The sequence below is a fragment of the Topomyia yanbarensis genome, chromosome 2, assembly GCF_030247195.1.
Source record: "Topomyia yanbarensis strain Yona2022 chromosome 2, ASM3024719v1, whole genome shotgun sequence".
NCBI lineage: Eukaryota > Metazoa > Arthropoda > Insecta > Diptera > Culicidae > Topomyia > Topomyia yanbarensis.
The window spans coordinates 346987057-347012443 of record NC_080671.1 but is presented as its reverse complement, the minus strand read 5'-3'; the positions used below and the strand labels follow the sequence as shown (position 1 = coordinate 347012443).

At 37.4% G+C, this 25387-nt stretch overlaps 1 protein-coding gene across 4 annotated transcripts in view; it reads left to right on the top strand.

The window, feature by feature from the left end:
- The window catches only part of LOC131684164 (dihydropyrimidinase), a 79718-nt gene that overhangs the window by 19847 nt on the left and 34484 nt on the right, over window positions 1–25387 (top strand). For all 4 annotated transcript variants that reach the window (XM_058966805.1, XM_058966807.1, XM_058966804.1 and 1 more), the window contains exon 2: window positions 13540–13684. In XM_058966805.1, the coding sequence (XP_058822788.1) occupies window positions 13640–13684 (45 nt within the window). In that variant the 5' untranslated portion in view covers window positions 13540–13639. The remainder of the gene's footprint in view (window positions 1–13539; window positions 13685–25387) is intronic.

Genomic DNA, 25387 nt, shown 5'->3' with positions numbered 1-25387 from the left:
ATGCGTCTACGAATCTCTCTGCTGGTATCATTGTCGGCGGTCACCAGTGAGCCCAAGTACACGAACTCTTCAACCACCTCGATTTCGTCGCCACCGATGCAAACTCGAAGCGGGCGGTTCTCATTTTCTTCTCGTGAACCTCTTCGTATCACTCCCTTTCGAATGACACCCATATTGATGATGCTTTTCACTGTTTTGTGGTAACCGGAAATCGCCATTTTGCTTTTCAAAATGGCGTCAATTATCAATTTCCGGCTTTTGCTGACCGTTCTCTTTCAAATAACACCCATATTGATTGTGGTTTTCACTGTTTTGTGGCAACCGGAAGCCGCCATCTTGGTTTTCAGAATGGCGTCAAATGTCCATTCGTACGGAATCGGTGCAGGAATGGTCTTGAGGGAGCTGTAGAACCGTATGATTCGAAGAACTTTGCATATCGTATAAAGCTATGAACCCAATTCATGTCTATTGTGAAGGATCAATGGAAATAGTCATATGTAGCACATTTCAAAATACAATTACTTAAATTTATGGGATGTTTCTTCAAAACTCGTCCGTCACCCCACTTGGATGCCGGATATACCCCAAGGGAATTCGGATTAACTCCGGAACCGGTCCACGGATTAGAACGCTACTCGGTATATAGAAACTGAACTAAATTCCAGATCTTTTAAAGCCGGTTCCATCCAATTCGGTCAAAAATTGACGAAATGAGAGCAAAATTTAAACAAAATTTTCAGAAAAATTTTAACTTGGTACTGTAAAGGATCGGATGCTTGTTTTGAATTCAAAAACTCGAACCAACCAATTCTTAAGATATGCACACTAGAGTGGCTCGTGTGAAAACTTTTTATTGATTTATACTAGCGGGCACAGCACTTTTTGAGTTCCTTCTGCGGTGACTCTGCAAAATTTGGTAGCGGTTGGTTGTTTCGTAACGTTTCAAATGGGATAAGTGTAGAGCCATTAAATAGTAGCACTCAAACACGTAAAACTAAATCGACGGTGTAAACCTGCCCTGAAGATGTACTCTTTACCATAATCACTTAATATCCTACATATCTTTCATCATCATTTTACCGCAGCCTTCGATAAGATTAAAATTAAGAATTAAGATTAAATTGCAGTTTTGAAACGTAACTTGGATTTACTTGGCTCTTTACTGAATTTGCTTCACTCATACCTTTCTGGACGTGAAATGTCTGTGAAAATTGGTGACTCACGACCTCTCCATTCCCTGCTAGCTCTCGAGTAACTTAGGGTAGTCATCTTGGTCCTTTTTTGTTTTTACTCTACTTGAATGACTTAAATTTTTCGATAAAGTATAATGCTGCGAAATTGCATTTTTCCCCCGCGCGACAATTCCTCATTTGGGAATAATTGAATAACTTCATCATATCCCGCCCGATTTTGATGATCACAATGTCGTTGGAAGCAGAATCTTACGAAATATCATTAGAACTAGGATATGCCATTGGAAAAATGTTGAACCATTTGCATGTTTTTCATGAAAAAATCTCGAAAAATTAGCATTTTTCATATTGTTGTCCAAAAATTGCGCATTATTTTTTACAAAATAGCATCAAATAGCATACCGTTGGAAAGGTCTATTTTTCTTCTTTACATAAATATCAAAATATTGGAAATCGGCTGAAAAATGAATGCGTAGCTAATTTTTTTGTGCAGAATATCCCAAATAATGGATTATTTGCTATAAATCAAGATTTTGGGGGTATACAAGATTTTTCAAACAAGTTTTTGTATTGCATTTGATGCGCCCTACAAGCTATTACCGTAAATTCAAAATAATTGATTTTACTATATTAAATCCCATACAAACCTTGAACGCATGAGCGAACCCAGGGAGCACCATCCGCTCCCAAATTTTGCACAGGCATTTGGGACTATAGAAAGAACTGAAAAAGTGCTGTACTGAAAAATTACATGTGTCGAGCCACTCTTATGTACACTAGACTGCCAATAAAAGTAGTCATCCTGAATTTTCGAAATGGAACACTGTAAAAACTGTAGTACCTCGAAAAAAGTCGCTATTGAAAATTTGAGCAGGGTTAACGAGAACAACAAGGCGACCATATTTCAATCTCTGGTGTATTCGTATTTTTGATTCCAAATGTCTTAGAGAAGCATGACATGTCAAGACGTGGTGTCATTTAGAAAAATACTTTTTTCATGCATTTGTTAGACATATACAATAAAACTTAAAGCTGCATTTCCAAACTCGACTCTCAAAAAGCCACAGAAAGTCGATTTTCTACATCCTAATACGTACTCAGAATTCTGATAAAATATTTTTCAGGACTCTCATGAAATATGTCTAAGGATTATGATGGAGACCTTCTTAGAATTCAAGTGGTATTCCAATAAAATATTTCTCAGGATTCTGATAGAATCCGTGCTAGGATTATAGGGGAATCAGGAATAAGAACAAATTGGCTCAAGTGACACATTACCCGTATGCAGTCTGAAATTTGTCGTATCTTCTCATCATTTCCCTGATAGGAAGCGGAAGGTGTAGGCCAAGAAGTAGAATTGAAGAAATGGGAAAAATGACAGCACAAAAACAAACAGCTAAAAACTCGAAATAGCAATCGCGTTATTGCTGGGTAGTTGAATATCAAATTATATGAGGTTCCGTAGTCGGATTCACAAAGATCACATTAAAATGACTCAGTGCACTGAATAGTAGCCATGTGATAATTGAGTTTGCAGTGGCCCTGATCAGCATACCACAGCGTTGTTTCGGAAAGTGTAAGAGATCTTTCGAAATCACTGGTCCGTGGTCACGGTTTTTCCAAAAACGAATATTTCTGCTTGACATATGTCTAGCATAGTATCTAGCTAGCGAGCAAAATCGTTCCAATCTCATTTCACGACCGTACAACCCTTGGTGATATTATTATACTTAAACTAAAAAATGGGACCATTACTTTATATTCGTCAGTTTTAGTAAGTTATTTCTCAACAGAACAGAATTTCTATTACCTTATTTTATCTTTTCCTGTGTTACACCTATGTTTGTACATGATGAATCTTTAAAGAACTACATGAGCAGTAAAGTGAGAGTTCAGTTGAGAAATAACGTACCGAAACCGGTGAATAAAAAGTGATGGTTCCATTTCTTTATATAAATATAATTATTTGTCCAGGAATTGTACATTGTCGCTGATTTGTCGCCTTCACGGACCAATGTAGCGTCATCCAGGGTTGTTAATCGATAAAATAATCGTCATCGTCGATAACGTTAACCACCCGTCAACGTCATCGGAAACTCCGTTAACGATAATATATCGTCGCCTTCATCGTCATCGTCGATAATTGTATCGTCGTTTTCATCGTCATCGTCGGTTCATCGGTTATCGCGATAAATTTTGCGTTACTTTCCCGTTTATTGGGGTTGAAGTTGGTGCGGTTAACTTTCAATTGTTTAGAAATAAATAACTATTGAAGGACATGTTGTTGGCAGTTGAAAATCAATAGTTTTGGACATTTTCTATGCACAGGGGGGGGGGGGGGGTCCGAAGATGTGTCAAAATGGATTTTTTTGGCAACTTTGCGGGAGAGTTTTATATTGAAGAGAAAGTTATTGGCAGTTGACAATCAATAGTTTTGGACATTTTCAATACACAGGGGGTTCGACGATGTGTCAAAATGGAGTTTTTCAACTTTTGAGGAAAGTTTGTTATATTGAAGAAGTTATTGGTAAGTGAAAATCAATAGTTTTGGGCATTTTCAATGTACCGTCGGTGCATCAAAATAGAATTTTTTTTCAACTTTTCGCGAACTTTTTATATTGAAGGGCAGGTTGTTGGCAGTTGAAAATCGATAGTTTTGGACATTTTCAATTCACTCGAGGATCCAAATTGGCAAAAAGGTGAAAAAAATTCTTTGAACCACGAAAAACATTTTTAGTTATAGTGTCTTCAGCAAAGTTTAATTATATTTTTTGCATTTAAAAAGTATTAGTTGGGAGATTAATCCCTCTAAAGCTGAGAAGAAAGTTTTTGCTTATGTTTATGAAAATAAAAAAAAAACTTTCTTTGGCAAAGTTGTTGATAATATCTTTAGTATTAACTTCGCTGAAGAGACATTTGTGGACATTTTTTTGATATACCCCTGAAAATTGCTTTTTTCAAAATACTTTTCCTGGTAATTTTGTAGAATTTCTAAATGTTCCAGATGTTGTTCAGCATAAGAAAATACAGAATTTTTGTAATGTAAGTTTATTTGTATCTCTTAAAACTTAGAAGTTATCGAATGTTTTAGTGCCCAAAAAGCGATATTTTGGTACGGAAGCCGCAAATTTTCGCAGACGAATACCAATACGAATCTGTAAAACAAACACTATCAAAATCGTTTGGTGGTCTCTAGCTTACGTTCAAGTGAAATTCGAGTAAATTCCTTCTTTAGCATATTTTTCTTATCTTAGAGATGCAAAATATACAAAAATAATAATACTGTACTGTAAGACCTCCTTAAGGGAATTTTTTACTAAATGATCAGAACGGGTTATGAGGCTTTGTCGAGGAACTAAAGAAGAATATTTTAACCGCTCCGGTTTATTAAAAAGAAAGAAAAAATATATGTTAGTCCAGACATTTACGTTTCGACTTCGTCTCTTCAGAACCAGAAAAAATATATGCCGATTTTGTCAATGTCATCGTTTTATCAGCCTATAATTCGCCAAGGGGCTGATAAAAACGGGTCTTCACTGTATTCAAAAAACGTTTAAAACTCTATTATGAGGCCGTACATAAATTACACTACATATTTAAGGGTAAAAGAAAGAAGCATGAAGCATCTTGTTACATAGTGGAGAGAAGAAACGGAGGAGGGGACTTAAAGCTTCCTAACTAGAAAAGGAAATCAAACATTGGAAATATGTATGTATATTCTCTTTTTCAAATCTTCTGGTTTAAATTAAAATTATAATAAAATCTGTTAATCACCACACGACTTAAATGTGTAGTATAATTTGTGAATGGCCTAATAATAGTGGTTTAGTAGTTTTTTCAATATATGTTTTTGCGTGCTAAAAATTACTAATTGCACAATAGCTCAAAATTTGTTTTCTTCATGGTCAAAACAATATTGATCACCTTTTTGCCGCTTGGAAACACTGTGCACCTAGGACTCTTCTGTGCACCAACTTACTCGAAAAGTTGAAAAAATTCAATTTTAACACATCGTCGGACCCTTCTGCGTATTGAAATGTCCAAAATTATTGATTTTCAATTGCCAACAACTTTCCCTTCAACATAATACATTTTCCCGAAAAGTTGAAATAATTTCATTTTGACGCATCGTCAGACCCCGCTGTGCATAGAAAATGTCCAAAACTATTGATTTTCAACTGCCAACAACACGTCCTTCAATAGGTATTTATTTCTAAACAATTGAAAGTTAACCGCATTAACTTCAACTCCAATAAACGGGAAAGTAACGCAACATGTATCGCGATAACCGATGAACCGACGATGACGATGAAAGCAACGATACAATTATCGACGATGACGATGAAGGCGACGATACATTATCGTTAACGGAGTTTCCGATGACGATACATTGTCGTTAACAAGTAACGCCGATAAATTATCGTGAAAAATGTATCGCATTAACAACCCTGGATGACGCGTCAGGCAGTGATAAATGTGATGCACTCCAACAAGCTTTCTTAGCTCCCACTGTAATCTATGCATTCTCAGCGAACAGTTCATTGCAATGTTGCTGTCTTACAATTACCAGGTGATTGGTAATAACAATCATTTACTGCACACTAATCAATAGAAATTACCACACTAGTAGGACTAAGCCTAGCTTAATTTACGATGAAATAAAACAGCATTTTCGCTGATACTAGAATTCTGCTGTTCTAGATGGATAAATACAATAACGTTAATGTCATTACTGTTGCAATTTTTCCTTACTCGAAACAAATCAAATTTTAAAATAAAAAATTATAATCGTAACTAGATCCATCACGTGACTAATGTTTCGAAACAAAAGCTGAATTAGTCAGAAAGTTTTTGCAATTTTTACATGGTTCCCATAACTTACTCCTACAGGTAGCATCTAATTTTAACTTCGTTATATGTCGACCCAGAGCATCTAACGACTTCCAATTCAATCAACCCAAACAATGCCATAGTGCGCAGTTTCATTGCTTTACATTTATCAACAATTGAATCTTATCGCATGGAGTGCAAACACCGCTCTAGGTCAGTTACGTATACCAATTGAATCAAAATATGTCAATTACCGGTCGAGACAAACCCGTCTCCACCATCCACACTAGTTTAATACATGAACTGCAGTACATCTAAAGTGGTTTGACCCAACCAACGTACTATCAGTGAGGTTTATATTTTCTACAGCGATGCACGATGATTGTTTTCTTTGCTGCTCTGCTTTCTAATCAGGGCGTCGTGAGTTGTAACAAACTATGAATTATTCCTCGTTATGTCAAGTTTAATATATCTAGGGAAAATGCAAAAATGTTAAGACTTTTTGAATTGGGTTCAATGTTCAGTGAAATCTACGCACGCTAGTAGATAAAAAATAAAAAATACCTGCTTCCAGGAATGTGCGGAAAATGCTTAAGCATCGCATCCTCGAAAAAATATACTAAGGTCATTCGTAATTTTCAAAATTTAATCGATTCTAAGATATTTCCACCTATATGTTCAATGCAATATTTTTCTCAATTTGTTGATTTTAAGTCAGGCCGGACTAAGTCTCAAAACATCAAAAAACGAGATAATAATAGCATTGGATACAGAATTTCTTTAGCTACATTTGACTTTTACCAAATTTGAAATATGTAACAAAAATCAAGAAATATGACAAAAAATATTTTACCATAACCATGTAAAGGATGCTGCGATTCAAACTTTAAACTCATTTTTCTCGAAATCAATAAATTGTTACTTAGTCCGGGCTGACTTAACACCGACCAATTTTAAATCGACTGCATAAAAATCATGAGTGTCTCCAAGTAGTTTTGTACTATTTTTGACTTGTGCGATGGGGGCTTCTCATGTCTTTGTTCATAACCTGGCCTTTTTCACGCAAAGCACGGCGCAATTTGATTAGTTGTTGGTGGTAGCGGCGAACACATACACAGTTTCAGTTTTTTTTTGTTTTCGTCTGTAAATTTCTTCGTGGCTTTTTGACCAAATATTTCTGCGTGGTAATGGATGACAAACCTTATGACGTAGAAGACTTCAACCAGCTTCATGACATGTTTTTATATACTGCTATGCAACGAAATGGGGTAAAAAAGGAATTCTGATGGATGGAGAAGTCTAAGTTTTCCATGAAATATTTGGTTTGGCAGGACATCTGCAAAAGTTGACGAACCAATAAAAACTTCGTACCAACAGGAAAATACCACAGAATATCTACCAGGAAGATTGTATACAGAAACGACACTCCTGTGCAGTCAAAATGTATTCTTTCTGTTCTGGTCAGATTTGCCATCTTCTCACTACGCCAGTGATATTTCGCATGTTAAAGGGTGGCTCACATCAAATTGCATCAGGGAAAAACACTGTAGAAAATAATTGGGTATTTCCCCTTGAAAATTTGGGTAGAAGTAGCTTAGAGTGTATTGTTTACACTGTATTTTTATCGCCGTCAGTTTTTCGAAAGTTGAAAAAATGGCGTCACCCAAAAAGCAACGTTGTGAATTGATTCTGCGCAAGCACCTGTAAAATCCTCAACTCTCTCATCGAGATATCTGAAAACAACTCGGAGTCATGCAGTCAACGGTGAGTTGTATTATTAAACGTTACTACCAAACTCTGAGCATCGAACGGAAGGAGAAATGTGGTCAGAATGGATGTTCTACTAGTGATCAGGATAGTAAGCGTGTAGTGAAAGCGTTTAAGCTGAATCCCAATGCTTCGGTCAGAGATGTGGCCAAAAAGTTGAACCTGTTCAAGTCTTTCTTTCATAGAGCCAAGGACCGAGAGGGACTGTATACGTACAAAGTGCGGAAACTATACAGTGTGCACCAAAATGCTGACGAAGCCTAATTGTCTCATCATGGACGTCCACTCGGATTTCCGGGGTACTGTTCTTCACCGCCCAGCACAAGTTTAATGTTCCGGAGGAAATAAGGACACGGAAGCTATCAAAGTTTGCCAATAAATACACACCGGTACTGTAAACGGGGAGATCTACCTCAAGGAGTGTCTACTGGCCGGATCTAGCTTCGTGTCACTATGCAAATGTTGTTCTGGAGTGGTACGAAGCCAATGGGGTTACTTTCATACCCAAGGGTAGCAGCACCCCTAACCCCCTTCAGCGCACCGGAACTAAGATTTCGTGGTTTTCAACCGGGGGTGAATTAGACTATTGTAGGGGGTGAATTGTGTGGGACGAATTTTGACTTGTTATCCTAACATTCCTCTCGGATATTTGTCTTTATATATTGTTTCAGTGTGTCAAGAATTGAGATGGTTACTGAGAGTACTCAGGTTTCTGATTGTAAAATAATGATTTTTAATCCAATTGAAAATCATTTTATGTCTGACGGGGCAATGGTGGTAAACAATTTTCAGAAAGCCGTACATCGTGGTGATCAATATTCGGAAAGGGGTACATTGAACGAAAAAGGTTGAAAACAACTGGTCTAATCTGAAGAAGACATAAAGATAAAGTGGGTTTCTGTACAGAAAAAAAACTGCAGCAAGATGTTGTACAGAACCTAATAAGTGGAGTTAAGAGTAAGGTACGCGCGTGTATTGAAGTTGAATGATATAAATATATCAGAAGATTACTAACGAGTTATACGTTATTGACTGAACGTTTAAAAAGGAGTAGTAATTTTCTATATAGTTTTTTTTCCGGAATGTAATTCGATGTGGGACACCCTTCACCTCGAAGCGGGCTACAGCCTCGCCCAAGTCACTTGAAATTTCAATCGTCGAAAAATAACCATGAATCCTAGTCGCTAAGCCAGGCCCCGTTCGCACATTTAGGATTACGATATGTGACGATATTTATCAAGACGTTTATATGATCAATGAAGATGTACTTATGAGGGGCCGTTTATAAACCACGTAGACTCATAGGGGGAACGGGGGGTCTGGCAAAAGTTTACGTTTGACTCCAAGGGGGGAGGGGGGGGGTCTTCGAAAAAGTCTACGTAGACTTTTATTTTTTGTTATTCTCGTATTACTAATTATGAATGGGATTTAAAGAGAGTTGTATTCAAAATATCGATCTATTCAGTATTTATGTAGAAACTTCAGAGCTAGTACACTATTGAGGTAACTACTCGTTAAGCGACCACTCAACCCAGAACCCACGATTTTTTTGGACAACCTCACAAGTTTTTGTTTCTTGTGTATATTTTGATATAGTTTTGATCTGGGAATAATACAAAATGACAGTTCCAAAGACGATCGCCAAAAATTCCTCTCGTCGGAAGATTTTGACTGTGAAATCATCTGACGCACCACTAGTTAGCAGACATGCATGGACCATTAAATGCATGAACCATAAAAAGTTGAAAAATGTTCAAAGTTAAGCATTGTAACAACAAAACACCCGATTTTTAACAATAAGTAGATTATTTTTTTATTTTTATTTAATAATTTCGGTGGTTAAAGCAGTAGTGTAGTTAAACTTCTACAACAAAGTGTTTACTCGAGTTAATCAGTTTCTCTTGCAATCACTTACACTGATTTAAAAATCTTTAAACACCCGTTAAATTTTACTTCTTGACCCTATGCAACTCCGTGCAAACCGGCTCTACTATTTTTATCTTCGAAAATATTCGGAGTTAAACTTTGATACTTTGCGATAATACTCTAAGGTGATACGGCTATTAATTACATAAGAAATATAAATATTTTTGGGAAGATTTAAATAGCTTCGTTCCCTTAATCAAATAAGGCAATTTAGATTATCTTATTATCTTAGAAATATTAAAATTTGTTCACGAAAAGTTAAATTTGTGTGCATGTTTGGTTTATTATTTTAGTCTAGATGATAGTACACATCGACAGTATTAATTTGTAATTGTATCTTATAATTTAACAATTTTGAATGCACCAGTAAGGCTTAAAAAGTTTTTAGTAATTCTGCATTGTTGGTGTAGGTCGCACTTCGGCCAAAATTTAAGCTAGTATAGCAATGTATCTTTTTACATATATTTGAGTGACTAACCTTGAAAAGAAGTATTCCGCTACACAAACGTTGGAAAGCACCTTGAATCGGTATTAATTGATTTGGTCAATCATAGACAAAAAACCAATGTGAAAAATCTTTCTTTAGTATTTAAAAAGCTTGAAATAAATCTGAACGCTTATTTTTAATTGAACAAAAAATAAAATAATAAAAAAATGAAAAGTCTTCGTAGACTTTTGGCAGGGTGGGGGGGTTGGTAAAAGTCTACTAAGGTCCACTAGGGGAGAGGGGGGGGGGTTAAAAATTCTGAAATTTCGGTCTACGTGGTTTATGAACGGTCCCTGATCAGATAACGACGGTTCGAGCTCGTTAGGTAAGAGCCAGTTTGACAGCTCATGCGTAATACTGCCAGAGCAGAGAGTTACATGAAACACCTCTTCTCTACCAGCTCGTGCAAATGTTGGGCGATTTCCTATATTACATATATGCAGATTTGTACTAATTAAGTATTCCTTCAATTCGGTGCCTGTCAAATTGATATCTGAGCCGGCCCAAATGATGTGGTGGCCATATGCATCACTGCCGCTTATGAGTGGAAACCAATTTCCGCCACAGCATGATACAACCCTTTCGAAATCGTCAGACGGTTCATTGTGTGTGTGTGTGTTCAGTTATCATAAGTCATATTGACTGTGACAGCACAAATATTGCGAGTCGGGTGTAAAACATGAGTCAATAGCACTATTCGCAAGTATACATGCACTAGGCATTTCACGTGGATTTGCATTGCTATTTTTGTTGAGAACTACGAAGACGGGGTTAAGTAACTTTCCAACATAGAAGCTTCCTCTATGGAAATGTGGTTATTAAACCAGAGCTATGGAATCTTTTTCTTTCTGCACAAGACGGGATGGATTCATAATTGTTGTACGTTTATGCTGAAGATTAATTTGTGTTACTCAAACAATATTCGATCACAGCACTGCACATTTTATCATCAGCACTTATTGTACAACAAATTGAAAATGTCAAAAACGATGGCTTATAATCGTCAATAGCGAACCCCCAAATTGGACATCAGCATCATTGCGAAGAAACAAACGTCCACTGTGTCAGACACAGCAAGGATAACACTCAGGACAAGCTGTGCGCGCCTGCCAAGTTTTAGTATTGCCAGCCATTCAGTCCTCGGCTCGGAAAAGCACCTTGACTTGAGGACTCCTGTTGTCAGTTGCGTCTTACGATGTAGGAGCAGAAATCCAGTGGATCGATTCTAGGCTGAGATACTTCAGCCTGCCACAAGCCGCACGGCCTAGGCAGGTTTTGTCCGAAGAATGATAAAAGACTATGTAAGCCATGACATCTAATCCCGGACCTTCCAGTTCATTCAGCAGTCCATCAACTACCAGGAACCACAGAAGAGGTGACAGCACTCCTCCTTGAGGACAACTTCTAGTGCTACTTATCGTGATGGGCTCCACTTTCAATACAACATTTCAGTAAACCATTCAACAGCGGACCGCTCAAGTCTCGCTCTGGGACTCTATTGGATCTTTCTGTCAGAATTCCGACTTCAATTTGGTTGGATTGCTTGGGTAGTGATACAACCACATGAATCAACTGGATTACCACACTTACAAATAGAACTGATGCACATACATGTGCGGCTTTCGAAGAACGTAGTTCCCCAGTTTATTATCTTTGCAGTTGTTTTATTACTGAAATGGTTTCATAAGCCAGTCGTCGTATGTTCAGGAAGGATTCTTAGTGTCAGTCGGATCGCGACAATAACCATGTAATGTCCTGTACACTAAAAATCGGCTGCTAAGTCTGTCAAAAAAGTTCTGGTAGAGTTCTGCTACGGAATGTGGTAGCATGGCTTTGCTTGCATTTGAATTACTTAAACCACATTCGATTTCAATATTTGTTTTACTTTTGATGGATAGCATTTTTGGATATAGTTTTCAAGAAAAATATATCCACAATATATCCTTTGAGTAACTATGCTTTAAACGAAATTAATCCATTGTTCCATATAAATATGCCAATAGGCTTTTTACTCCTGGTAGTTGTTTCCGTTTTAAATCATGTTTGCATTAAACTCACTCACATGATCCACATTCAAGATAAATTCAATTAATCTATTTTAAACTGCTTAGGTGACCTCATATTTAGCCAGTTTTTCAGTAATAAAATGTGACGATAGAAGGTTTAATTAATTGTGGGAGACCAATCAAATGCAGCCAGAAAAAACACCAAATAAATTCAGTCTAGAAAACACACATTCCATCCGCTTGGTCCTGCGTACCGCCAAACCCTGATCCAATTTGCTTCGCCATTCATCGAATTACATCACCCGCCCAGTTGGCACTATGAAAGGCAATCCGATACATCTCTCCGCCGTGACCGTCGCGTCGAATCCAGTTGCTCTTCGTCGGCTGTACGTCATACGATCCTTCCGGTAGCTTACAATGACTTGTTCTTCATTCGAACTATTTATTCTTCTTCCTTGTCCGTTGTATAGACCGTTTAAATGGGCTATAGGTAAACACACAAAAAATACCCCGCGTATCACCATACACAGGTAATTCAATTACCGACTGACTCGTGCCCCGATGCGATGGTTGAAGCTTTTCGAAGCGAAACCGCATCCACAGCAGTCAAGTGCAGCTTAATTTGCAATGCAACGAACCATGAAAATCTACTCCATCTACAGATGGATAGTTACGGTTTATAGTCCAACGTGCCTCTCATTGAAGAAACCACCCAACAAAAACTTGTTTCCCATTGCTTGCTGGATGGTAGTTCAATGCTACGAACCTCAACGGTACTGCGATGCGATATGAACCTGTGCGAATCGACGTGAACTACTTGCGCGATGGATGGCCCTCGAGAGAGCCACGAACTTGACTCGATCCTCACGATTACCTGCGAACAAGAGATTGAACGGTTTCTCAGAAGTACCGAAACTGGGAGGCATTTGCCCGCCTCGAAACCTCAAGGTGGAGTAAATATTGTGTTTTCTAATTTCCATTTCCCGCGATACGGTAATGTAATGATGCGCGGCTGGAATCGGGATGCTGCTGGCTTCAGTGGGGTGCCATCATTTATGTGCGGTTCGATCGGGCTGATCGAAGTTGTAGTGTTTACTGTGATACCTAGCATCGAACATCATTGGTTGTGTATTTTCTGCTTTGGAATAAGATAATCGATTAGGCAAACAGTGTTCAAAGGGCAAACAATTGTTAAGTGTTGATGGAAGGTGCGGAATGATCTACGAGATCGAAGGTTGCGTGCTGTGAGAATCGATTAAAGAAATTATAAATGGTGCATATCCAGGAAGAAACGATCGTGATCAAAACATCTATTTACTTCTGATTGCAGCATAAACAAACTTCAAACTAGTTGGGGAAACAAAACGTGGGATAGCAGCGAGCAGCAAGATCAACATCAGAATCACCGTTAAATTAGGAACATAAGAACGATGGCAGCCCCAGCTCCGGTGAAGAAAGTGCCAATTCATTTGCAGGTAAGTCGATTTATAATCACTAACGTATTTCGTTTGGAAAGTGTTAGTTTCGTGATGATTACGAATGATAGTAAAAACTTAAAATAGAATCCTTCTACGAATTTTAATGTTCTGAAAAATGTTTTTTTTAATGCGATAGAATTAAACATATTTATGGTATATGAATACCCGGGTTGATCCACGTCACGTGGAACACGTGACACATGGAACATTTATTATATCACTATTTGCTCAATCGTTATTTGGCAGCATTTATGCGAAGTATGCACCCAACTAGAAACGGAAAAAATATGAAACGAAATGAATGAAATAAATATAATGAATGGACTAAATTGAATAAATAAAAGGAATAAGATGAACAAAATTAATTAAATGAATTAAATTATGAGGAGTATTCGCTATTCGGGGGTAAAAATGTCATAAGGATTCATTTACACCGTCAAAAGTTATGCACACTTACATCGAACGACAGGAATGGTCACAAGGGTTCTTATATTTGCAATATCGATTGTTTTGATTGGTGTGTTATTTTTATTTTATTTATGCTTGGTAATTGTTAAACTTTTTTGATGGAACCAAAACTAAGACGATTTGGTAGATTTTTTTTTTTTCGCAAAATGGATTGACCACTGAACGTCCCATATTTTGTCTCGTCCATTCCTTAAACTCACAGCATACAAACCACCACCATATTCATCACCTAATCAATCAATCTACCGAATCCGGAATTAACATCCGATTGACGCAGCTAGAAGTAATAGACACGTACCATACGGGTTGACATCATCCTCGTTTCGTTTCAAATGTTTCCACAATATTTACGACCTTTATAGCATTACGATGTCCAGAACCGACAAGCGAGAATCGTTACAGCAAGTAGCAGCAGTAGGTTTCTTTCTACTCGCACATCCAATTATTCCAATAGATACGGGCTTCAGGTGCAACATGTGGTAGTTTTTCTTTACCAAAAGTAAACCACTTTAAAAAGACAGTTGTAAGCGGGGCGTTCGACAATCGAGCAATCAGAATTACAAAATGGAAATGAAGGAACCGGTGATATATGAGTGATTGACTAGGCCTATTTAACAGTTTAGCTCTTGACCGTTGAATTCAATGTAGTCCAACAAAAAATAATATAGGGTGGATGTACCAAAAGTCGCATACTTAAGGAAAACTTTTGCTAAAAAATCGATGAATAGACCTATGGGCAATGTTAATACATTAAACGAAAGCTTTCAATCCCTACTTTATAGGAAAAATATGAAGATGGTTTAATAACCAATTTATGTATTCAAAACCGCTTGTACCACGATAGGAACACATGTACCAATAGTGGTGCAATTGCTAATTTTGGTTCCTATTGTTGCAAATCCCATTGATTTCTTATGGGACTTGCAACTATAGGTACACTATATCAACTATAGGTGCAAAGGAGCTCAAAATTCAAAGAAAATTATTTTTTTCAATAATTATTTGAGCAAATTTCAAGGATTATTTCCACAACCAATTCACGGATTGATTAGTTTTATTAGGAATTATTTCTCACTATAATAGAAAGATCGTTGAAAAAATACAAAAATTATGATGGCTCGTCTCAAAAAATAGACTTTTTAGTTTTTTGCCTTTCTCATATAGAAAGGTTATGCAATTGCTCCAAAAACCGACTTTCTAACGGAGGCCCGGAGGACCGAGTCTTACATGCCATTCGACTCGGTTCGTCGAGATCGAAATGTGTCTGTATGTAAGTGTACGTATGTATGTATGTATGTGTGTATGTGCATTTTGTTAATATATCAATATTAACAAAATGTCCACGTCGGTTTCTCGGAGATGACTGACCAGCCGGTAATGCAACGGACACCGTCATGTTGGGCTTCGTAACTCTATTTTTGTTGGTCGTCCTTAGCTACGCTCGATGCGCCATGAAGGTTACGCTTCCAACTGCAACCTGAAAAGTATTATGAGAGTACTTCATAATAAAGATTGCTTTCTACCACCTGAACTGATTTTGGGGATTATGTTTTTATACCATACCACATCCCCCTCCACCAGTTCATCCAAAGGCTCGTTGTTAGTATCCGGTAAAACCTTTGGATTGTTAGCCTCATCATGGGGAATTTGTTGTGGAAGGAGATTCTCTTTATAGGGTTTCTTAGGATTGACCAGGTCAATCAAAGTTTTCTGTTTAAACGAGAAAATGTTCTCCGATGGAAATTTACCGTCCTTCGCCAAACAATTGTTTCGATAAATTATTAAAAATAAATTGATTAGGTCTTCCAAATCCATTCTTGCAAATTCCAGTTCCAATAAGACCTTTTTCATACCTCTTTCGCAGTTCTGACTAGTCTTTCTGCCTGTCCGTTACTAGATGGGTTATATGGGGGACTTTTGAGTACTTTTATACCTTGTTTCGTCTAAAAAGTTCACAAAGGAATATGCGTTGAACGGGGGACCACCATCCGAAACTAAAACATCGGGCAAACCAAACCGAGCAAAAAACGCTAAGTTTTTGGAGAACTTTTGCACAATCCGTGACTCTTTTCATCCAATCTACTTCAACCCACTTAGAAAAACTGTCTACTATCAATAAAAACGTATGATGTGAAAAATGGAAGAAGTCTATATGTATTCTACTAAATGGTTTAGTAGTAGATGTCCATTGGGACTTCAACTCTGGTTTATGAACAATCGCCATACTGTTACATACATCGCAACCTGATACGAAGTTTTCAATGTCGGAATTTATCCCAAACCAATCAACTGTACGTCTAGCTAATTGTTTCATCCTAACAATGCCGACATGGTTGGCATGTAAAAGTTTTAATATCCCGCCTTGCATTTCGTTTGGTATTACTACTCTGTCCTGGAATAACAAGCACTCGTCTACTAATTCCAAATCATGCTGATTAGAATAAATGTCGGTAAAGCGCTTGTCAAGTTTTTTTGGCCAACTATTTTGCATGAACCGAATTATTTCTTGTAGAAACTCGTCATTCTTGGTCATTTTAGCAACCACTACAGAATCGGAAATTGAAAAATCTTACTGAAATTAATACTTCAATACTGACTGAAATTAATACTCCTAATTAACTCGGTATCAAATTCTTTGGGAACCGACTGTTCTAATGGGAATCTCGAACAAAAATCCGCATTTCCCATTTTGGCAGAAGGCCTGTATTGGATTTCAAAATCATATATCGAAAGTTCTAGAATATAACGTTGAAGTCTTGTGACGAATATTGAGTTCTTACCCGCCTTGCCAAAAATACCAACTAATGGTTTATGGTCCGTAAAAACTAAAAACTTTTTTCCATAAATATATTTATGGAACTTTTTAATGGTACAAACTAAAGCAAGTGCTTCCAAATGAAGTATGAGATAATTTTTTTGAGCGTCATTTAACGAAAAAGATGTAAAACATATCGGTTTTTCAACTCCGTCAATAATGTGTGCGATGACACCCCCAAGACCATAGTCCGATACGACAACAAGTGGCTTCGAGGGGTCATAAAATTCCAAAAATTTCGTATTTATAAGTAAATTTTTACTGCCGACGAATGCTTTATCGCAATTTTCGTCCCACTCGTATTTTACGTCATTTTTTAACAAATTATATAAATGAAACCATCTTGACGACAACCGTGGTATACATTTACGATAATAATTTATCAAACCCAAACAGGATTTGAGTTCCGTCACATTTTGTGGCACCTTTGATATTTGTATTGTTAAAATTTTGTCCGGACATGGCAATAAACATTTTTCATTAATAATGTGTCCAAGATATGGAAGTTCAGGTAAAAAAATGCATTTACCGGCTATTAGAACATCATCCAAATTTATTTATTTATTTATTTATTTATCACGCACATCAACAGGCCGCACTCGGCCCCAATGATGGAAACTTAAACTAATTACATCTAAAAAACTGCAGGAATCGATTTCTTAATGATATTCGAGACAAATGAAAGTCGAACAGGTGCGACACACGATTGAAGAGGCGTTGTAGTCCCGTGATAGCGGCATTAGCTGTTTGAATAGTTCGTCGAAACGGCACTCTCAGAAGAACGTTTCCGCGTAACGTTCTGGACCTTGCTTGGATGTTAACTCGCTCTAGTAAATCTGGAGAATCGATGCGTCCTGACAGAAGATCAGAGATGAATAAGGCTCTTGCAGTTTCTCTACGACGCTGGAGAGTATCGAGCTGGATGAGTTGACACCGACTCTCGTAGCTTGGTAGACGAACAGGATCGCGCCAAGGCAGGCGTCGAAGAGCATACCGTATAAATTTTCGTTGAACGCCTTCAATTCGATCGCTGCTGTTCATGTAATTCGGATTCCAGACCGCCGAACAATACTCCAGCGTAGAGCGCACTAAAGAGCAGTATAGGCTTTTGAGACAGTAAATGTCTGTAAAGGATTTAGCCGTACGGAAAATGAAGCCCAGGCTTTGCGATGCTTTACCAACAACATACGAAATGTGATTCTTAAATGGAAGTTTCGAATCTAACAGCACTCCAAGATCCTTAACGCAGCTCACCCGGGAAACAAGAGCTCCAGACAAGTTATATTCAAACTCAATGGGATCTTTTTTTCTGGAGAACGATATCACAGAACATTTCGCCGGATTCAGAATCATTCGGTTGTTTTCACACCATCTGCTGAAAGTGTCGAATTGCTGCTGCAAATATTGTGCGTCCGTTCGGCTCCTAATTCTGTTGAAATTTTTTAGATCATCTGCATACGACAACCGTGGTCCTTTCAGCTGATAGTTTACATCGTTAAAATAGAGAGTGAATATAAATGGTCCGAGATGACTTCCTTGCGGAATACCAGACGTTGCGGAGAACAGTTTGGAGTATGCATCACCTATGTTCACACTGAGTTGACGGCCAACGAGATAGGATTGAAACCATCGCAGGAGTGATCCACTGAAGCCAAGTTTTTCCAATTTAGCGACTGCGATATCGTGATTGATTTTGTCGAAAGCTGCAGATAAGTCAGTATATATAACATCAGTTTGTTGATTCGCATCGAACCCTTCGGACACAAAAGTGGTTAGAGATAGTAGATTCGTCGACGTAGATCGATTCGGAATGAATCCGTGTTGGTCTTTAGAAATATATTCCTTACAGTGAAAAAACACTGACTCCACCACGACTAACTCAAAGAGCTTGGAAATGGCGCAGAGCGCAGAAATTCCTCGATAATTGTCAATGTTTCTCTTATCACCTTTTTTGTGGACAGGAAAGATGAAAGCTGCTTTCCACAATTGAGGAAAAATCGCGGTTGTCAGTGACATTTTGAATAGTTGACAGAGTGGTTCCACCAAACCAGATATGCACTTTTTCAAAAACACAGCAGGGACACCATCTGGCCCAGGAGATGACGATGCTTTAAGCTTGGATGCTGCTGACACAATATCCGAGTACTCCACACGAATCTCACTCACTGACCGTTCGAGTTGGGCCACGCCGCTAGCTGCAACGTCAATCTGCTGCGAGGACAGAGTCTCACTGACGAACACACTCGCAAATTTGGAGGCGAACAATTTGCATATGGCTTGTGAATCATGCCCAACTTCACCATTCAAAAACATTGTAGAAGGTAAGCCGGTTTCTTTCCGCTGCTCATTGAAGTATCTCCAAAACGATTTAGGATCCGACTTAAGCTTACGTTGCATTTTTCGTTGGTAGTTTGAAAAACAAGAACTGTTCAGTTTTTTAAAATCGTTATTGAGCCTTACATAATAAGCTCTCAGTGACAAGGTACGGCGTTTGGTAAACTTTCGTAATGCTGCTCTTTTCGCAGTTTTTAGCTGACGTAGCTCGGCTGTCTGCCAGGGGGATTGATCACTTCGTTGATTACACTTTGGGACATGACGATCGATAAGGTAGCTCATTATATGGCAGAACGTTTCAGCGGCGGAGTTCACATCATCCTTGCTTAGCACAGAATCCCAGTTAATACTTTGTAAAATATTCAAAATGCTGCTATAGTCGGCCCGCTTATAATTGTAACACACGGTGGGCGCGTGGCTCGAAAACTTCATAGGCGGTACGTCCTGGTGTGTAAGATGTAGATGCGGATGGTGGCGAACATACTTTACTAGCGGGGTGAGGGCGGTGGAAATATGCGGCGATTGATCTCTGGCATTAACGAAGCATAGATCTAAAATCCGGTCGTTCTCGTTCGTGGTGCTGTTGATCTGCTGAAGTGTAGCCGTGCTATAGCCATCCAGAAGAGTAATGCTGCCAGGATGAAAAACAGATTCGTCTGGGTCGGGTTGTAGAAATCCGTTATGAACGGAACGCCACTTTATTGTAGAAAGGTTGAAATCGCCGATAATCATGATTTCGTCAGTGAGTTGCGCCATCGCGGAAACAGAAGTCAATGATTCAGAATGAGAATCAACTAGTGCAGAGTCGCGAATTTTATCGGGAGGGAAATAAACCACACATATATATATATATATATATATATATATATATATATATATATATATATATATATATATATATATATATATATATATATATATATATATATATATATATATATATATATATATATATATATATATATATATATATATATATATATATATATATATATATATATATATATATATATATATATATATATATATATATAATGTTCGATTTCCCAATTTTATCGCTGCCCATACTTGTTCGATGCTGCTCCAAGCGTCATTTGTTATATGTTGAACTTTTAATCCACGACGCACAGCGAGCAAAACACCGCCTCCAGAGGATTTGTTGCTGTTGAGAGGGCTACGATCACATCTGAGAACCTCGTAGTCAGAGCAAATCACCTGGCTGGAAAGAGTCTGCTCATTAATAACAATAAACGTTATCTGTATCCTTTAGCACCTGAAAAATTGAAGCACTCGAAGAAGCTTCTTGTGGTAGTCTATTGTATGTAAATAATCCCTTGAATGTGTTTATAAACATAAATTTTCTAGACCTTTCAGATAGAGATAATTGTGTATAAGCGTCTTCTAAGTCTAGTGCATAAAATACTTTGCATCCTGCCCACCCGACATATAAATCCTGAGCGGTTGGCAAAGTATATGCATTAGGGATTAAAACCTTATTAATTGAAACTTTACAGTCAATTACCAATCTTATTTCATTGTTTTTCTTCATTACAATTACCACTGGATTGTATTTGTATTGTTTGTATAGGGGTGATAACTTTTTCTTTCTGTAACCTGTCTAAATATTCCGAAACTTCATCTCTTAAACGGAAAGGGACCTCATAAGCTTTTTTGAAAATGGACACTTCACTTTTCAGAACTAATTCTGCTTCAAAACCCACAATTGGGGACGAAAAAACTTTTTTAAAAACATTAGCAAACTTCTGCTTCATCTCTTCAATGATTTCATTGTTTACGATTATCTCCATATTGTTTATTGTCTCTGTATTCGTGAAATATTGTCGCCATTGGAAAAAAAAATGTATCTAGCCATGTACGACCCAATAAAGGAGTAAAGTCATGTTCACAATTTAGTACCAGGAGCTTTAGTTTAGCCCCCTTCACCCTAAATTTTATCGAAACAGTTACTTCCCCGCTAATTTTAAAAATTATCCCCATTTACCACAATCAATTTTTTATTGCTCCTAGAAAGTGGTTTGTTAAAATTTGCAAAATATTGTTTTTTATTCATAACGGAGACTGATGACCCCCAATCAATTTCCATTTTGATCATCTTATCTTCCACCATTACATTTACTAAACATGGATTATTAATACTATTGACGGACGACACTTGCATGCATTGCATACTACCGGTATCACGTTCATCGTCGCTGTCTGAATCCTCGACACGCATCCTGCTGAACATTTCGTTCAATCCTCTGTTTCCGCTAGTCCCAAGTATCGACGAATTGCACCGTATCCCTTTTCAATTTTTTTAGCTTGAAGCACTTCCTCTTAATATGCCCCTTTATGTCACAGAAATCGCAAACGAATCCTGAGTAATCAGGCCTCTTTCTCTCCTGATTTGCTCGCCATTCAGCGGAATGTAAATTTACTGCTATGTAGAGTTTTCTTTTAAACCCAAGCCTGTTCTTAACTGGAATCTTATATTGACCAGGTCGGTCTTCATTAGACTCATTTTTATCCATTTAATTATATAAAGCTGCTAATTTACTAAACTGGAAACCGACCTTATGAGGGGTATCGTTAAGTGAAGCGATCTGATCAACGACCTGGCCGCCATTGATGTTGGTTACTAATGTCCTTGCATTAGCTCCCGCCATCTCCCAAGTCGTAATTGTTTTTTTCCGCTGACTGTAACGTTAATTTTTCTTCGTTTAAAAGTCTCTTCTGCAAGGCTCGATCACGCACACCAGCTATGATACGATCCCTGATAGCAAATTCTTTAAAATTTCCAAATTGGCAAAATTCAGCTTGAAGCTTAATCTTCGACGGATTCATCCGGTAATTGAATTCGGTTGTTAAACTTGAATCGTTTATATTTTCCATAAATTTGCTCTTTTTATATTATTTAAGAGCCACCCTACTTACAACTGCCACGCCCCAGTAGCCTGAACACGTTGCCTGAGTATTTGAGCATAGGACACCACTTGCTAAATAAGGGAAGCTGAACAAAAGAATTTCACACGCGGTCAATTTCTTTGCTACATCACTTTTCAGCAATTAAGGCTGAAGCGAAAAAAAAGTCAAGCCACTTTTCTCGTCGCCACTTTTGTGTTTTAAGTTTCAACACATTAGGTGTTGAATCAAGCCAGGAAACTCACCTTTTAGGTATCAGGTTAGCCAGCTATCGTAGTTGGCATAAGCGGTAGTCTTAACAGGCGGAACTATCCAGATAGGATCTATCAGGGGTTTTCTTTCTCACTTTATATTAATTAAATCAACTGTTCGGTTCAACGTTACAAAATCGAATGGCAGTCTAGCTGTATTTTATTGGGTTTTTTTCTGATCGCGATATGACGCGTTACATTTGTTTTACTCATATGTACACTGTACCAAAAAGTTACTGTTATAACTGTTATACATAACACTAAGAAAGAAACACAAACAGAATAAACACATTTGGTCCAGATGTATTGGTCGAATGGCATTCGGCTGAGTTCCATTTGGCCTGAAAAAATTGACATCCCTGCGTGAACTTGAAAGAAAACAAAATTCAATTCATGCCTGCCGCGATGAATGAGATGTTTGGTTCGTTTCCCTCGTCATTCGTTCTCCCGACACAGCGCGTTCAGGTTCGGACATGTTCGGTTTCAGTAGCAAACTGAATTTATTCTACCTATGATAGGGATTATTGAGCAAAAGTACACCAGATATAGATTAGGCAGTTCAATTATGCTCGAAAATGTAGAAGATGCCAACTTCTGCCTTCAAACTCACTACATAATAACAAATAAATGCTTTGATTTGTTACTATGTTTTAATTGCCGCAAGGTTCTACTGTATCGATTTTATTGGCTATTTTCGGCAAGTAAAACATGATGATGAGTTATGTTCTACCATAAACCATGCGGTAGACTTGGGTGCAACGCCCAACTCCTACTCTGCATAAGGCAAAGAATTCTTCACATTTCCTTTCGATCATGCCCATATGATCCTGCCTAGTTCTAGTTTTCCGTTCTAAGTTTATAACTGATTCGCTCTAGAATACCTATCCGTCTTTCAATTTCATTGCTTTCGTTTCTCTTAGTCTCAAATTTGCCGAAAATAGCCAACAAAATCGATACAGCAAATGCTTTGATTGGTGAAGGAATTTATATTTCCTCTGCACTCAAGCATTCGATTCTGCATGAAATTTAAGTCAGCTAGAAAGTAAACGAATGATGGAAGCGGTGAACCTGAATGTTGGTTTCGGTAAATACAAGCAGAAATACTTGTTGGATTTATTTCGGCTAAGCAGTCATTCACTATTTTTGAACTTGGTTTTTATTTATCCGACTTTTCGGCACTGTATAGCGCCATCTTCAGGAAAAACTGTGGGTAACAATGTAACATGTACCAAAACATTGGATAAATAAAAACCATGTTCAAAAATAGTGAATGACTGCTTAGCCGAAATAAATCCAACAAGAATATATTACAAAACAGTCGAGCTCTTATCAAGAAGACAAGCAGAAATGGGTAACCGATTTTGAAATTTCAAAGCACTGCATTTGACTGAATGTCATTTGGCCAAATGCCTTTAGACCGAATGTAATTTGGCCGTAAGGGACGTTTGACCGAAAGGGTCATTTGGCCGAATGTCATTGGACTGAAAGGTTCATTTGGCCGAGAACCGTTTACAGAATGCCATTATTTTTGCAGAAATCACACGAATTAATTTATTCAAAGCAACACGCTGGTGAGATCGTTTCATGCTATTTTTCAATAATTGCATATTTTCCCAAATAATTTCCTTTTTGTAAATACGTGCCAGAAACAAAAATATTACTTTTCATTCTGGCACTATTCTTCACTTAGTCTAGGGAATCGAATGAAGATAGTAACAATGTCCGTAAGAAACGAGTGTACCCATTTTACCCTTATTCCTCCCAAAATAAAGATTGTGAAGTTATACTTTACGCATCATTTCAGAAAAAGGCAGAAAGATGCTGGTTAAAAGTAATGTTTGTGCCTAATCGTCCAGGTAATCGACTGGAGATAGTTAGAATGACCGCACGAAACATATGTGCCCCTATTACCCCAATTCTTCTCATAACTCAAGTGTGAAGTTAAACCTGGCACCACCCTTCAGAAAGATATTGAACGTGGCTGATCAAAAGTAGTAATCCTTATGAAAAAAAGTCCCGGGAATCAGTTGAAAATAGTTATAATGATCGCACGAAACGCGTGTACTTGTTTTACCCCAATTATTTCCAAAATACAAGTATGAAGTTGTAACTTATTCAACATTTCACAAATAGGCAGATTGAAAGTACTTCGATTTAACATAGTAAGAATGACCGCCAGAAACGTGTGTATCTGTTTTCCCTAATTTCTCTAAAAAACATCTTCATGACTCACGGAATTGGATTCTGAAAACATTTTGTGGATTGCCTCGATAATGAAAAAATTATTTCTCAAAAATTAATATGTAAGTTACTTCAAAAACAAAATAATGTGTGAGTTGACTTCAAATTTTCTCTAGAGTTCATGTATTTATCCCTTGGATTAAGCATTGCGTTCAGTCGTGAGATAGACGTTAGATGGTATATGAATACAGAGATCACCAAGATCTGGCTATTGTTTAGAAATAAACAAAATGGAAAAAAATAATACAATGAATAGAAAGAATTTTTTTATTCATTTTATCAATTTTATTCATTTTGCTTATTTTATTCATTTTATTAGTTTTATTGACCGTTTTAATCCCCTGTTGCCCTGTTATTTATGAACAACATCGTTTTCAAACAGCTATAACTTTGAAGTTAGAAAAGATTTCCTTACAAAACAAGTAAAACTAATCACTGTGACTATTACCGTTGATTTGAGCGCTAATAGTTACAAGAAATATCCGTAGAACTGTAGTACCGTTATGCGGGGTATCTTTGCGAACTTTTCATCAATTTTTCAATTTTGACGAATTATAACTTTTTTAATAATCGATATGATACAAATATATCAGCACAGATTTATCGTCATCGTGTGTGTATTATGTATGCCAAATATGAGCAAAATTGGTTCACACATAGAAAAGTTGT